This window comes from Neurospora tetrasperma, assembly GCF_000213175.1.
Source record: "Neurospora tetrasperma FGSC 2508 unplaced genomic scaffold NEUTE1scaffold_2, whole genome shotgun sequence".
Lineage (NCBI taxonomy): Eukaryota > Fungi > Ascomycota > Sordariomycetes > Sordariales > Sordariaceae > Neurospora > Neurospora tetrasperma.
The window spans coordinates 2,986,776-3,001,983 of record NW_009799100.1 but is presented as its reverse complement, the minus strand read 5'-3'; the positions used below and the strand labels follow the sequence as shown (position 1 = coordinate 3,001,983).

General features: G+C 50.7%; 5 protein-coding genes across 5 annotated transcripts; 4 read left to right on the top strand and 1 right to left on the bottom strand.

The window, feature by feature from the left end:
- Positions 1 to 1,155: 1,155 nt before the first annotated feature.
- On the top strand, positions 1,156 to 2,777 carry NEUTE1DRAFT_60578 (uncharacterized protein; the record flags this gene model as incomplete). Its single annotated transcript, XM_009851245.1, has 3 exons — positions 1,156 to 1,445; positions 1,505 to 1,649; positions 1,707 to 2,777. The coding sequence occupies 3 exons, from the start codon at positions 1,156 to 1,158 to the stop codon at positions 2,595 to 2,597; spliced, it is 1,326 nt and encodes a 441-aa protein (XP_009849547.1).
- A 1,704-nt stretch (positions 2,778 to 4,481) lies between these two features.
- Positions 4,482 to 5,584, top strand: NEUTE1DRAFT_79253 (uncharacterized protein; the record flags this gene model as incomplete). Its single annotated transcript, XM_009851244.1, has 2 exons — positions 4,482 to 4,943; positions 5,045 to 5,584. 2 exons carry the CDS (start codon positions 4,674 to 4,676, stop codon positions 5,435 to 5,437), a joined length of 663 nt encoding a protein of 220 aa, XP_009849546.1.
- Positions 5,585 to 7,063: 1,479 nt separating this feature from the next.
- Positions 7,064 to 8,274, top strand: NEUTE1DRAFT_128722 (uncharacterized protein; the record flags this gene model as incomplete). The annotated part of the gene is made up of 2 exons (XM_009851243.1): positions 7,064 to 7,186; positions 7,246 to 8,274. The coding sequence occupies 2 exons, from the start codon at positions 7,064 to 7,066 to the stop codon at positions 8,272 to 8,274; spliced, it is 1,152 nt and encodes a 383-aa protein (XP_009849545.1).
- Positions 8,275 to 8,557: 283 nt separating this feature from the next.
- Positions 8,558 to 10,395, bottom strand: NEUTE1DRAFT_60571 (uncharacterized protein; the record flags this gene model as incomplete). Its single annotated transcript, XM_009851242.1, has 3 exons — positions 8,558 to 8,880; positions 8,945 to 10,136; positions 10,328 to 10,395. 3 exons carry the CDS (start codon positions 10,393 to 10,395, stop codon positions 8,689 to 8,691), a joined length of 1,452 nt encoding a protein of 483 aa, XP_009849544.1.
- Positions 10,396 to 11,963: 1,568 nt separating this feature from the next.
- Positions 11,964 to 13,679, top strand: NEUTE1DRAFT_99472 (uncharacterized protein; the record flags this gene model as incomplete). The annotated part of the gene is made up of 5 exons (XM_009851241.1): positions 11,964 to 11,998; positions 12,317 to 12,339; positions 12,417 to 12,436; positions 12,509 to 12,658; positions 12,918 to 13,679. 5 exons carry the CDS (start codon positions 11,964 to 11,966, stop codon positions 13,677 to 13,679), a joined length of 990 nt encoding a protein of 329 aa, XP_009849543.1.
- Between the last annotated feature and the right edge of the window lie 1,529 nt (positions 13,680 to 15,208).

Sequence of the window (15,208 nt, the reverse complement as noted above, 5' to 3'; positions counted from 1 at the left end):
GGAAAAAATCATGCTGAAGACGAGGTCGGAAGCACCTTCTTAAACCATTTCTTAGAACTAGTAAATACGGACGGATGATGACCGTGATGACTTCACACGGCGAGTCCTGTAATTTCCTGCTTGGTTCAAACCGATCTACTGTGATGGTTCCCATATCGACCTGAGCGGGCAGGTCATGATACTACCTCAATGCCCTGTTGAAACACCGCCCAGTCGGTTAAACGACTGGTGCGTAGCAATGGAACACTCGTCGCTTTAGCCTCTTTTCCACGAGTTATCAATACCGGCAGCTGTAAACACTGCATCGGGCACGCCGTAAACATCGGGTACACCGTCAGCATCACCGTGCGGCAACCAAATCTCCGAGTCCGAAAATGGCCTGACATCCCGAGTCCGAAAATGGCTTAACATCCGACCGGTGAGCCCTTCCACCGGATACGAACCGAACCAACGCATGGCATAAAATTGGGATCCGCGAGGTACGACCCAGTGCTACCATTCTACCCCAACTTTAATACACTCCTTATCGATTCCGGTGGGCGCTGTGAGGTTGGATGTGATATCTGGATCGTGCAGCGGGAAGAGTAACCGGAACAGCAATGATGGGAATTTGGAGAATGGAAATGGAAAAGGATTCGCGACAGAGGTCGGATTGTGGAGGCCCAAGGGGGAATTGGAGGCACAGAGCGGGGCCGGATTAGCGCCCGGGCACGGCCCAGTGTTACTTAGGTATCTTATCGGGCGTTTGGATGCACGGTTCACCCAAAATTGTTACCAGCTCCAACCAGTGCTCACTGCTGTGGACAGCGGCGCGCGCTGCAAGCAACCGACCCCTCGCAATTGGCGTCGCGAAACTTGCAACTCGGTTCCCATTTTCATTCTGCTCGACATCTTTCACCATCTGCGCCCCAACCTCGAAACGAAGGCGGATCCTCGAGAGACCTTCTGGGATTACACTGACAGCAAAGTTTCACTTGCCGTTGAATCCCACAATTCAAGCGCCGAACCTCGACTGCCGATCTCTAAACCCATACATTTCGCGACGTCAGAACGATTCCCGATTTCCGACAAGGGCTGCGCTCCCAACGCATGACGACGGGCTCTATGCCCACTCCTCTCGACCGATTCTAGCCAAGTGATTTGCCAATTTCCCCAATGGCACCGAGCATACCAACTGAGCCGGCCTCGAAACGCAACGGCGTCAATGACCATGAAGTGGTCCCGATAGGGCCTTCCCCAGGGCTTTCGTCCAACCCGCCACGCTACATCTCGGAACAGACGCTGCAGCAGATGCTCAAAAGCATTGGCTATGATGAGGCAAGAGAGGATGCATACAGACTCAAAGGCGTCCAGCTCATTGATAGCGTTCGACAAAGCATAAGCCTGTGCGAACCCATCGCTTCCAAGCTTTACCTACGCATCTTGCTGACGAGCGCCACAGGCCGGTCAAGACTTTCGATACAGCAGCGACATACTACCACAGATTCAGGATACGGTTTCCGAGCGCCGAGTACAACTACGAAGATGTAGCTCTTGCGTCGTTGTTTGTTGCATGCAAGGTGGAGGATACGATCAAGAAGTCCAAGGATGTCCTATGTGCTGCGCACAATATCAGGCAGCCCCACGATCAAAGGACTCCGGATGACAAGGTTCGTCAATTATCTCGTTGGCGATCTATGGTGTACCTGCTAATATTGACCGAGCAGATGTTCGATGGTCCATCCAAATTCACAGTGGGCCTCGAGCGTCATATTCTGGAGACCATTGGTTTCGACTTCCAGGCTCAGTATCCCCAGAAGTTGCTGATCAAATTACTTCGGAAGATGTTCCCAAAGGGCGAGAAAAAGGACAATCCCGAAGTCAAGAAGTTCATCACCGATGCATACGACATGTCAATCGATCTTTACAAGACGTTTGCGCCCTTGAAGCAACCCAGCTTTCCGCTTGTGATGGCAATCCTTGAACTAACAGTCCTCCTTACGGGAATGGGTGGAGATCATATCCCACAGTTCTATGCCGACCGGTATCCGGCTAGGAAAGGCTGTGTTCTCGAGGTCATGTTGGATCTAATGGATCTCTACACACAATTTCCAAAGTCCACCAAAGTCGGCAGCAGATACGATCTTAACAAGTTGATGGACGTTAAAATTGACATCAACAAGATGCTATCAGGGAATCGGTATCACCGCCACTTTGCATGGTGCGACAAGTGTGCCCAAGACAGCTCGGATGCCCTTTCCGTCACGCCGGGCTCTGCGATCTCGCCTGCAACTAACAGCTCGCTACCTGGAAATATCACTGTCAAGAGGAATGGCAAGTCGTCTGAAGGAACCTTGCGATTCGTCTTCGACCATGAAGACGCCCGCTTCGAGCGGGAAACAGTGGCGGAATATTTCGATGATGTCTACGAGGAAATCGAAGAGGAGGTCGAGGAAAGAATCCCAGATGAACCACGGCACTCGAGCCGGAGTGCTCATCACTCGCATTCGTCACATCGAAATCATACCGACCATGGCTGGAGTCCTTATTCGCGAAGTCGACATGGCGGCCACAACAGTGACCGACACAAAGGGCGTAAAAGTCACGGTTACTATTGATCACTGTCGTCTCTGTCATTCTCCTTGTGGACTATGGGGCATATGGATGTGCACGGTGTTTACGAGGTTTGTCTTTTACGTTGGTTACCCTAAAGTTCAGCGGCTAAGGAGTTTACGGCTACTTGATGATACCCAGTCTATAGCACATCTGGATTAAAAAATGGAAGTTGATTGGACGCGTTCACGTCCTTGGAAGACGTGCTTTCGATGACGACAGTTGGACCCCAAAGCCTCAATGTTGTGAACCAATTGACTCTGCGAGGGTCTGCCAAAATGTCACCATGCTTGAACTATCTTCTCACCTTTTGATCCGAACACCATGAGCCAAGGCAGCCACGCGACTAGATGATGCCAAGCTAAACACAGATTAATAACAATTTCATTAGGCAAGGTGGCCGAGTGGTTAAGGCGTTGTGTTTAGGTTATCAAATGATTAACTTGAAACCGCAATGGGAAACCTCGCGAGTTCGAATCTCGTCCTTGTCAACGCAAAACATCTTTTTTGGTCGTCTTTGATTCCCATCGTCGCTCAAAGCAACTTCCTCTGAGCGACCACTCAGCAGAGTGACTTTCTATGTTTTTCTGTCACAGTTCCCAGTCTTTTTACTCAATTGGTTGTAACTATCGTCGGCCTCGAAAGACGGCCGGGAATGGTCACGGTCGCTCCGTTCGCCGCCAGAAAGCAAGTCTTAACCGCGCTGCGGCTGATGTCCGACTGCCAAAATAGGTTTTGGGCATAATTGGGCACATCCCTTCTGGCAGAGATGAGCCGCGGCGGGCGCTTTGTTTTGGCTCTCGAGGCGATTCGCAATAAGCGCGGGGCAACGAGACACACAATTGCTGTCCTCATAGAGGCCCAAAACAATCATCTTGTTCTTATGGCGGGATGTTTTCTGGCCTTTTGTTCGGCCGCGGATGGCATTGGCAGGACACTCAATCCAGTCCAAGCAATGATTGTTAAGTTCAACCCATGTGTTCTGTCATCTGTTCGCAAAAGGATTTATGTAATCGGTACAACATACTGCTTTGACGTTGTTTCGTCCAAGCGTCTGGCTTGGTTGTTTTCATCTCGCATCTTGATTGACTCCTTGAGAATGCGTTGAGGTGTGATAAGCCAAACCATATTCGGGATAAGTGCTAGCATGCTAACATAGTCACACTCAAAACTATACCATAGCTGTTAGCATCAGGGGTATCGAAAGCAATGCTACCTCAATTGGTGTGAAGCGTCTCAGGTTCCAGACCCCTGGACCCCTGATTGCCTCAGAACTGTCAGAATGCTTGGCGTCCCCGAGATCCGAAACCTCCTGCCCCCAGCTTCGCTTCCAGATTCTGGAGATATCATCCGACGTCATTGGCTCATTCAGACTCATATAAGACGCTTCTACGACTTGCGCCATGGGCACCCCATCAACCAGTGTCACAAAGCCCTGCCATAATCGCAGCGGGTAAGGAGCCTTCCGAGCTTCCCACAGGGCCACGACCGAGCCAGCCAGCCATTGAAGAGGTCACCGTTACCGCTGGTCGCTGTCCGGTGCAACCGCCGGTCGCCTCAGCGCTGGGGCTTTGTCTGGGCTGAGGCTGCGTCCCCTTGTCCTTCTTGTGTGCCTGTGTGCTAAGATAGCAAGACTTTGTAAACACCAAGGATTCTTCCCTTCCCAACCACTCACGAGACCTTCCCAACCACTCACGAGACCTTCCCAAGTCTCAAGCCTCAGGAACAGGTAATGGATCCTTGAAACATCTTGGAGGATCCTCCATGAACACGACGGGGAGAAATACTGACGTGAACTAAGCGCTGCAATGACCATGGCGGACGATGCTGTGAGGACGACAGCATATATATAAGGAGACCAACACGCTTCCCTCCATCCATTCACCATCATAATCAACTCAAACCAGCTCAAATACACTCAAAACCATACGTCCCTGGAGGATCTTCATTTTCAAAACACACCCGTTTATTTCTTTTTCCATTCGATTCCTGAAACCAGCTCATTTCCGCTCAATACCCTAATCCATACCAACCAACTGACAATCTATCAACCAATCACAAAACCAAAATCAACAAACAAGATGCCTTCTCTCAGCAACATCCTCCTTGCCGCCACCCTGGCTTTCTCCTCCGCCTGCTCTGCCAAGACCATCCCCGTCAAGGTTGGCGAGTCCGGCCTGACCTTTGAGCCGGCGAACATCAAGGCCGACGTCGGCGACATTCTCGAGTTCTGGTTCTACGCCCACAACCACAGCGTCGTGACCTCCACCGCGGCCAAGCCCTGCGAGCCCAAGACCGACAACGGCTTTTACTCTGGTTTCTTCCCCGTTGCTCAGACCGGCGTTGCTTCTGTATGTTCTTCTTCCTTACATCATCATCCTCGCATCTTTTCAAGATAAGAGATTTTTTTTTTTTTTTTTTTTTTTTCCCTGACACTAACGGGATATCACAGGACAACGTCTTCCGTGTAACAGTCAACTCGACCACCCCTCTGTGGTTCTACTGCTCCCAGGGCAAGCACTGCCAAGCTGGCATGGTCGGCGCCGTCAACGCCAAGAGCACCGACGACTTTGACAAGTTCACGACGGCAGCCAAGGCGGCGGCGAGCAACGTGACGCCTGCTGGTGGTATCTTTGGTGGTTCCGTTGCCAAGGCCTCCTCGTCCGATGGTTCTTCTTCTGGTGGTAGCAGCAGCACTACCCTCGTTCCTGTCCACAGCGGCAGTGCCTCTGCCTCGGGTGCTTGGTCGTCTGCTACCTCTTCTACCATGCCCACTAGCGGTGCTGGAGCTGTTGGTGTCTCTTTCAGTGTCTTGGTTGCGGCGCTTGGATTTGCTCTTGCTTAAGAGGGTTGAAATTTGGTCATGGTTTATGGTATCTTCTGAGCTGATGATGGAGGGGAATGGGAAAAATGAACAAAACGGCAATCTGAAGCTCTCCCTGGCGGAGACCGGATGTATGTTAATAATGTGTTATTTGAACTGGTTTTGAGCATTGGTTTTGTTCATTGATTTGAGTGTGCATCTGTCCGGCGGTCGTTGAATTGTTTTGCATTTTTTCGGTTGTATACACTAGGATCATATGCTTCTTGATGACATGAACGCACCTTCATATGGGGAGGAAGCAAAAGCAAAGATGAATGCGTACCGTAACTCAATTACTTGACCGTATCCAAGCGCTTTTGCTCCCTTTCACTCCGAAAAGTTTTAAAAGCAACAATGTATACTAATCAAGCCATTCTACAAAGCATTCCCCAGGCGTTGAGCTCGAAACATACGGGAAAGAATTTGGGTCAGCTTATATGATAGAGGTAACGGGCGCATTAACCTATGTCGATGTCATGATATCAAGAAAATACCTCTACCGACCAGTCGAAACGAAGGAATCACGAATTGTTTTCCACTCAAGGCCTGACCTGATTTTATGTTTTGTTCCAAGGCGCGAAAAGAAAAATACCTTACATAACCTATCACCTAACAAACGGTAAGCTGGGCAAACCCAAATATCGCCATATCGAAATTCTTGACACCTGAGGTGGAGAAACTGGGATCGGTAGCCAAACGGATCATCCTGATAGAACTTGAACTGGGGAGGTGAGCTTGTATAATTCAATGCTGGTTTGTTTAGTAGCTTGGTGCTCCTCGTATAGTTACTGGGCGAGATCTATCCAGAATGGGCCCAAACCTCACTAGGACAAATTGAATGGCTGAGTACGAATTACAAAGACATTGATACAACTTATTATGACATATTATATCAGAAATATCGTATTGAACGTCAGATCACACTTTAAGCATGAAACGAAGCGATTTAGTTAGGTATAAAGACGCCCACGGAAGTTGACCCGAGGTCTTAAGCTAACGAACAAACCAGTATTGAACTGTAGCTCTGTAGCTGGAGTGCCCCACAAAACAAGCGTTCACTAGGCGCGCAACGTGGACCTGTTGGAGCGATGTTGAAGTGTCTCTCCAGGGGAGGGTTGTTGTCGGTTGTTGTTCAATGGCTCTTATTATAGAGGCGCATTGCCTTCCCCTCTCACACTACATATCCACCAGCACCGCATCCGCGCCACGGCCAAGAGTCTTTCTTCCCAACGGTGAGCATCTTTAGCATCCTTTGAGAATCGCAGACCGCTTAAAGATAGCTCTCCACTGAGGAGTCTCAAGATTTGCTTGAGCCTCAAGCGGATCCCAGTGTACGTTTTGAGAGGCTGGTGATGCTCTTGGCGCACTTATCTGCTGTCCGTATTCCGCAAATACCAACATGACACGGTACCATCCAGCTCCACCCTAGGTCCAAGGTTGACGTTCGTCTCAAGAACTGGAGATTGGTCCTGTTGGGTATAACCTCCCATATGTCCTCCCGTCTTTTTGCGCAACGTGAGAAGTAATTGCTTGCGCGTAGTGTTTGTCTTCCTTTGTCACTCTCAGGATAATTTTCGCAGATTGTTGGTGGAAAATTGTCGTGCAGAAATGACGCGGAACCTCTTTTGGACGCTGGCTCCCGGCTTGCTGTCATTTCTTGCGTTCGTCCTCGTTAGTACGGCCCTATTCGGTCAGCATAGCACGTGGCTGGATGGCGTCTACTTTCTGGAAGTAAGTGCTTATGCATCATCCGTTGGGGAAGTCGACGACAACTGACCGCTACATTCTAGGTCGATGTGTCGTCGATGTCAATTCCCCCGAAGCTTGGGGAGTCGAGTATTCTGAATGACACCTCGATGGTCTCCAGCACAGATCATACTGGACCGAACTCCACCGCCCAATCACTTGGCGTCGCCAGCAGATACACCGTTGGCTTACTCACAGCTTGTGGGCGCGGCAACGGGACTACCTCGTGCATGAGCTCGTACGTTGGCTACTTTTTCGACATTCCGAAAGTCCTCCATTTCTCGGCCACTGCGTTGCAGGGAAAAGTGGACGGCACCTTTTTGAAAGCCACGGAGTCCTACAAGACAGCTAGCGCCTTCATGTCCAGCGGTCTTATCGCTTCTAACATATTCAACTTCTTGGTGTCCATTGTGGGATGCTTTTCGCCGAGAGGAGCGGGCGTCATGAGCGCCATTTCGACGTGCTTTGCAATCTGCGCGACCATCTCGGCGATTGTCGTCTTCAACCAGTTTCATAACGCGATCATGGCCACTTATTCAAGATCTATTGGCTTGACAAGCAACCTGGGCATGTCCGCTATTGTTATTGCTTGTGTGGGTGCCTTCATTTCGCTATTGGCGAGCATCTTGTATGTCGGCCGTTCGCTCATGGAGGATCCGACCCGCCAGCGGCGTCGCAGGAGGAACCGGCCTGTTGCTCGTCCTACCAAGGAGAAGTCAATGCCTTTGATGGATAGCGGCAACAGCTACAATATCGAAGGCATCGAGGTCTATCACGGTGCAAGTGATGGTGCCGGGCAACCTCAGCAGAAGAACGGGCTGTTCGGGTTCGTGGGCGGCAAGCATAACTATGTCCAGGTCGAAAAGCAACATCCCCAAGGTGTAGACGACATTGCGAACCATCCGGTGTCTGCCCTTGGCTCACCAGATTCGAAACCCCGGCTTGACGAGGACTGCGCGGCTCCGGATGAGTACACTCAAAAGAGGAAGCCGGCTCCCAGCCCTCCTGGCAACAGGCAAGCGAGGGATCCAATTGCTAGCTATGAGCCATATACCAGCACAACGCAACTGTAATGGAGGATTTCATTGGCCTTTTTTCTCCCCCCCTTTTTTTCTTAATCTTTTTTATTTCCTCGGAGACAGGGGGGCATTTCAGCCACGATGTGGTGTTTTTGACGGTTCGGCATGGAGTTTTTGGATGAGGTCGCATGGGCGTGCGGGTTTGGATGCGCCTCCTGGTTAGTGACCATCAGTTGGAGGACACTGTACGTTTTCGGTGAGCCTTGGTTAAGATTTGGTCGTCGCGTATTATGTGCGGTTTCGTGTGTAAAAAGACATGTGATCCGGAATACTGCATCTAATGAACTGTGACTTGCTGCTTCAATTACCAGGGTATCAATTTTATAATCTTCTGTCTTGTGGCTGGACCCCGTCCGCTGTTCTGCATCCTTGATGGCACAGCGATGTGACGTATGAACATACGCCAATTCAAAGCTTAAAGTCGGCATTGGTCTTTTCCCACCCAAAGGATGTCGGTTCCAAGGCAGCCACCTTCTCTGTCAGTTGGACCTTTAAGGTTCGGGACCTCTCCGTGCAAAGCTCGTACATGGTCGTCAGGTTGAAGAGAAGAGTATGTGAGGTCCTACCGGAGTCCACCAAACCCTCAAGCAAATCTTTGCCCTACATCGCCATGTTCAGTTTAGCAACTTGATAGGTAGTTCAGGTTCGAACAGCAAGGACTTACCTCTTGCAACCTTCCAACGTAAAGCAGACAAACTCCCCTGTTTACACCAATCATCTCGTCATCTGAAACCTTGCTCAACTCTTCCCACTGATTCAATGCTTCGGAGTACTTTCCATCAGCCATGTCGCACAAGGCATGCAGAATCCTCTCCGTCATGTTATCCGAAGGGCCTTCGCTGCCTTCCGCGGGCTTCACGCACCCCCTCGCGGCGTCAACATCTCCCAGATGTAACCACAACAGAGCTCTCGCCATCTGCATTTTACCACTCCCGTTATCACTTTCCTTCAGCGAGGTCAAGTGCTCAACTGCCCCCTTAAGGTCATCCATTTCGACCAGGACGCCGGCGACCCTAACGCCCAGATCGTTTAGCCTTTCTCTCCACAGTTGCTTTTCCGAGTTGTCGTGCTTGGCTGCCGCCTCGGCCAAGCGCAAGCGTGCCTCCCTGGCCAGGTCGTAGTAGCTCATGACTGCACGCCGCTGGTCGGCGAAGCTAATAGCTTGCAACCGGACCGCCAAGATACGTAGCTCCCAAGGGATCAAGTTGTGGCCAGTCTCATCAACGTAAAAGGTAGCATTCAGATCTTCTAGAGCTTTGACCTCTTGAGTGGCGAGAGCAGTGGCGTCAATGAGGGTTAGGCAGGCCAAGCGGACATAAAACAGAGAAAGAATAAGGGCATGGTCGGCCGGGTCCGGAGCAGGAGCACCATTGGCTCCAGTGAGTGCTTGGGCGGCAGCAACAGCGGCAGCCCGGAAGTGGCCTCCGGCAAGGAGATCGGGGATGGGTGTAGAGGCTGAAGGTTGTTTCGCGGACTGGCGAAAAGGAGGCGGAACGTTGAGGGGAGCCAGTTCATGGTAGATGTCAGGACGGAGGAGGTGGGAGAAGTCGGGTGGAGGGCGTGGAGCGCCGCGTCCAGAGGCAGCGCCACTACCGGGGCCCGGAGAGAAAGACATGCGGGGACTCGGGCCGGCTGGGGACAGGGACAAGGGTGGCGGTTGACGGCGGGAGTGGGGCGGAGCGGGAGAGTGGGCTGCTGGGGAACGGGGGAGAAGCGGGGAGCCGGAGACCGGAGCCCTGGCTTGGTGTCCGTGTCCGCCGGGAATCATCTGATGTTGTTGCTCCGCGTGTGACGATGATGTTTGTTGATCGGTCTGTTGTGTTTGAGGGGGCAGGAGATGAGATGCCAGAGGGGTGCTGCGCCACAGTCAGTCGACGTTCAGAGCACTGGATGGTATGGACTCACTCGCCAACGTCAAGGGGTCCCTTGGTGGATGAGCGTGGGCGGGTGGCTAAGACGAGAGATGGCTTAGCTACTTGTCAGATCTGACGTTTGACGATCGAAGGTCTGAGCCATCGGCCCACCAGCTGAGATACGTACACACTACCTACCTTTGACAGCAGACCGCGTCCTTTGATGCCCTTTTGGATGCTGTGATGATGACTCTTGATCCATGATTAAGAACAGGCTCCAACGAAATGATCAAGCAGAACAAAAGTGAGTGGCACCAGTGAATAGTGATTGTGCAATGCTTGGTCAATCGGCTGCTTGTTGTCAGATTGCTTTGAAATGGCAGCAGCAGTGTGACAGTGGTGGAGAGAGATTAATGTCGTGGTCGAGCCAGACGGGATTCACAAAAGTTGTTGGAGCGCAGTAGGGATTAGCTACCTCTAGCTACCTCTACACTACACCCGGTACCTTGAAGCGATGCGACGGATGGTTCCGGGCCAATACCTACCGCGAGTAGCGGGGAGCGAGGAGGTAGGTGATTCGTATTGGGAGGGTCGCTAACGGAGTTAACAGAACTAATGGTTAACGCCCCTGTATCCTGTATCTCCTGTTAATCCACCTAACGCCCCCTTATCTTCATAGGGCGTGCCCCTGCGCCTGGGGCGGTCGGGTACGGACACCTATCGCTAAGGAGTGGCCGGGGCCCACTGATGGGCGACACGCAGGGTCAGGGCAGGAACCGCCTCCGCTCCGCTCTCGCGGGAGTTTCCTTTTTCAGTGAGTGGGCACAACGAACCTCACCAGTCGACGTAGTAACGGTAGGGAGAAAAACCATTTCACACGACAGAGACATCATGTCGCCGTTCATCATTCACTTCAATGCTCCCCAATAATTGTTGCGATGTAACCTCATCACACCTCCGCGAATTCAAAGCATGAAACGGCATGAGACCTCCTTCTATTCAAGCTCTTCTCCCGCGCCGCCAACTTGTCTTGTCTTGTGACAACGACAGCCGACTACAGTCGACCCAAGGATCCTCAAGCTCATCAGTGACGACGGGAGCACCCGGCCCCGGGCACGGATCTGTTCTGGAGTTCACTTCCAGGCCCGACTGGAGTTCTATCAATATACCGAGACACAACAATAATTGCTACATCAGACGCAAGAGGCTCGGAGTCGGTTTACCTATCCTTGTACTCTGCCATTACAACTCCTCCCCGCAGAGGTTGAACCACGTCGCCGTCCTCGCACGGCTATCTTCAACGCCTTGACTGTCATCCCAGAGTGTTGCGGTTAGCCATTAGCGATATTCTGAGGAGACATGCATGTTTTCTCTTTATTCCGGTTCCTCGGTTGCTTTGCCCGGCTCAGGAACAGCTTATCCGTCCTCATCGCTCACATAGGCTAGTGCTTATGATCCCTTTCTCCTCGTTGTTGTCGGAGTCCCCTGTTGGCGGACAATTGGTTATTTAATGTAGCGTCATGTAGCATCCTGGTGTTAATTTATGCCTGTCTAGATCTTATTTCCCTTTCGATGGTTCGTTGCATCTTTCAACCTCTATCCCATGTGAATGCATCGGCCAATCTCACCCCATGGGGACAAAGCCGACGAGGGTAACGCAAGCGAGATCAATAGTCTACCCGGTCCGGTGGATACACGATCTCAGCACCAGGTTGTTTATGATCTTCAGCCCTTCCGCTTTCTTCGCAGCTTGGTTGACCCTTTTACTTGACATGGATCAAAATTACAACGACAACAACAACGAAAAAAGGGCATATACGACGTACCAAGATGGTCGGATTCCTGATCCCGCCGTGGTACAAACCGTATGAGCCAACGGAAAGCGACCTCATCTTGGCGACGTTCTTATGGGGCTTCACTCTGGCCCTTGCTATCTGTGTACTCGCCAAGGGAGTAAAGCAGACACTCCGAAGCTTTCGACGCTGCCACTTCTGGAATCCATATATCATCATGATTTGGGTAGAGTGGGCTTCATGTCTTGGTGTTGCGGTCAGCAGCTGGCTTTTCCTAAGAGGTATCATTCAGCCAAGGTACATTCAATTACTTTGCCACCAAATTTTTTTCGACCTGGTTTTCTGTTAATGCAATTAGGAGCTTTGCTGACTTGGGATGATACCATACAGCTTTTGGTACTTCTTGACGTTGAGTAAGTCACATCCTCAACAAGTCATTGGTGCTAGAGGCAAGCGTTAACGTATCAATCGCCATTGTTTTACATGTCAGTCATTGCCTGGACCATCAAGGTACGCATTGGTTCCCAAACCATTACTCTATTTCACAAACAAACATGTGCTGACCATCGCCTCATGTCCCAGACTCAATGCCTTATGCAAATTCTTACAAACAGGATTTCCCTTATCCTCTACAACCCTGAGAAGGCCAGAAAGCTAAAGGTCTACATTTTCCTGGCCATCGGCGTCATCAATGTCAGCGTGTTCATTGTTTGGATCCCTGCCCGCCTCCAGGTGAGCGAGATGTGGATCCACGTCAACGAGGTCTGGGATCGAGTTGAAAAGTTCCTATTCATGGCCGTTGACGGTGGCCTCAATTATTACTTTATGTGGCTTATCAAGTCGAAACTAGTCGCCAACGGGTTGACAAAGTACAGACTCGTATACAGATTTAATCTGTTTATGGTCTTTATATCACTTTCGCTTGATGTAGGCATCATTCCTTTGTTCACGTACATATGATGCTTGGGCTAACGAGCGCACTTCGATATAGGTCCTGATCATTGGTCTCATGTCTCTTCGCAACGACGCTCTTTACGTCCAAGTCCATCCCCTAACCTACATGGCCAAACTTTACATTGAGATGAATATTGCCGAATTCCTCGGCAAGATCCTCAAGCAATCGAACCGTCGACACAATTCCTTTTCTCTGTCGAACAACTACCACAGTTTCACTACCTTTGATGGCTGGCGCCCCGATCTCGAAGCGACCGGCAACCCGCACAACTACATTTTCAACCGCGAATGGCGGCGGTCGAAGCACCAATTTCACATCAAGCCTTCTGGCGGGCAGATGCACCCGCTCAACATGGATATATTAACAGGCGGGGAGGAGAGCCATGATCGTACAAACAAGTGGGGTGGGATTCATGGGGCTGGGTTGTACGACATCTCTGCGGAAAAGGAGGACGAAGTAGGAAAGCCATCGACACCAAGCGAAGTTCGTGTCAAAGATTCGCCATGGTCAATGATGGATGTCAAGCGGCGATCAAGCAGTCAAGAGTCAAGGCAGTCGAGGAGGGTTCGGCCTAGGACGCAGCGCGCAGAGACTTGTGCTGGGTACGACGATGGAAAAGACAACAACGGAGATACTGGTGTAGACAGGCCGCGTGCCAACCGTTGCATTTCGCAGGATTATCGGAGATCAAGAAGCAATCGGGATAATGGTGTTCAAACAGACCTGGATACCGATGGACTGTTGCGAGGAGCGATCCCACCGACAAAAACCTACAGTGACCATGGACGAGGGGGATAAGAGTGGCTTCAAAAGGCTTGGCTAAGGAAATCTGAAAGCTTAAAGCCACACTGTAAGATCAGAATCGCTTGGCTCGCAAGGGGAGAAAGGTTCACCGAGAATTGCATCGACAACGGCTGACTACCCTGCCCTACCATTACGCAAGAACATCTCCGGACACATGACGTCGACAAAGCCGAACCGCCAGGTGCAATCACAACTTCATATCCTTCGAGGCATTTTGCACGACCCCTTGCCGAGTCTTCATCTCGTCTTTTACCGATTGGTATTCCTGTACAATGGTAGTTCCCGCGGGAACATAAAGTGCTGGATGGTTGACAAGTCACCCTTGCAACGTTACCAATAGGCGTCAAACTCGAGATTGCTAGTGCTATTCCAGCACAAGACTCCCCGAGAATCACGACTCATTGACATTTCATGTCACCATCTACCCTAGCTGAGGGTCGCCGAGTCCGTGATGAAAGAAAGCCCTTCAGCAAGGGGTTCACAGCTTTGCATGGTGTCACTACAACTTCAAGACGCGCACGAAGCGTGGCACATGTTTTGCTTTACTTCAAATACAACTGTTACGCTATCCCAGACTGTTCAACTATCTATTATGTGCCCTGTAACAAATGGGTGGTCACTTGGTCCCTTGCCGATTGACACATTGTGGCAGTCAACACTGGCCTCTTTTGACGCAAGTGTTAAACAGTGTAATGAATGGAAATTGATAAAAGCTGGAGTGGAGGAGATCCGCAGAAAACCCTATTGTACCGTGCAACAAACTAGAAGTGCAAACGATGAGTGGAGAGTGAACTCGGTTCCATCATGATCAAAGCCGTTGTGATAGAGCTGAGGCTTCGCAATGGATTTATCGGGAGAGCTACACTAGACACTCAGTGTCGGATCGTCCAAACATGGCCCAAAAGTTTTGCCACCTTTTTAGTCTCTCTCGCGAAGCCAGATCCAGATCCCACAGGCGGCCTACTTGCGACATCAACGGAAATATACACGCTTGACTTGGAGGGTTTCAGATGGTGCATGTCAAGAAAAGCTCAGCTCATCAACATGTATAGTGAGACCGAATCAAAAAGCACATGGTCTGAATGGTTCCAGACCGACCTATTTTGGGTACTAGCTGTTGCGATCTTGACATATAATAGGCACGCGCTCTAGCATTCCATCGAAAAGAATTCATTCATTCCATCCGCTCTGGTGTAGAGCGAGCTTCTCCAGCCAGCTTCCCTTCGATGTTTGTCTTCCATTTCATTTCCATTCCATCAAGGGAAAGAGCGCGTGTTAGAATGTGCTACGTGCCAGCATCACGGGTATCACGTCGTGGCAAGAACAACGTGGGATCGAGACTTGAGAAGGGGGGAAGGAATTAGCAGTTCGAAGCAAACTCGAAGTCAACTCAATTTCGCCGCGTGAATAAGAGATATATACTAAGTACTGTACGGACCCTGAATAGGACTGAAGGGCAAGCAGGAGTGGAGTTTATATCTCGAATGACCTGCCGTCACCGCACCTTCCTTGACAGGATCAAA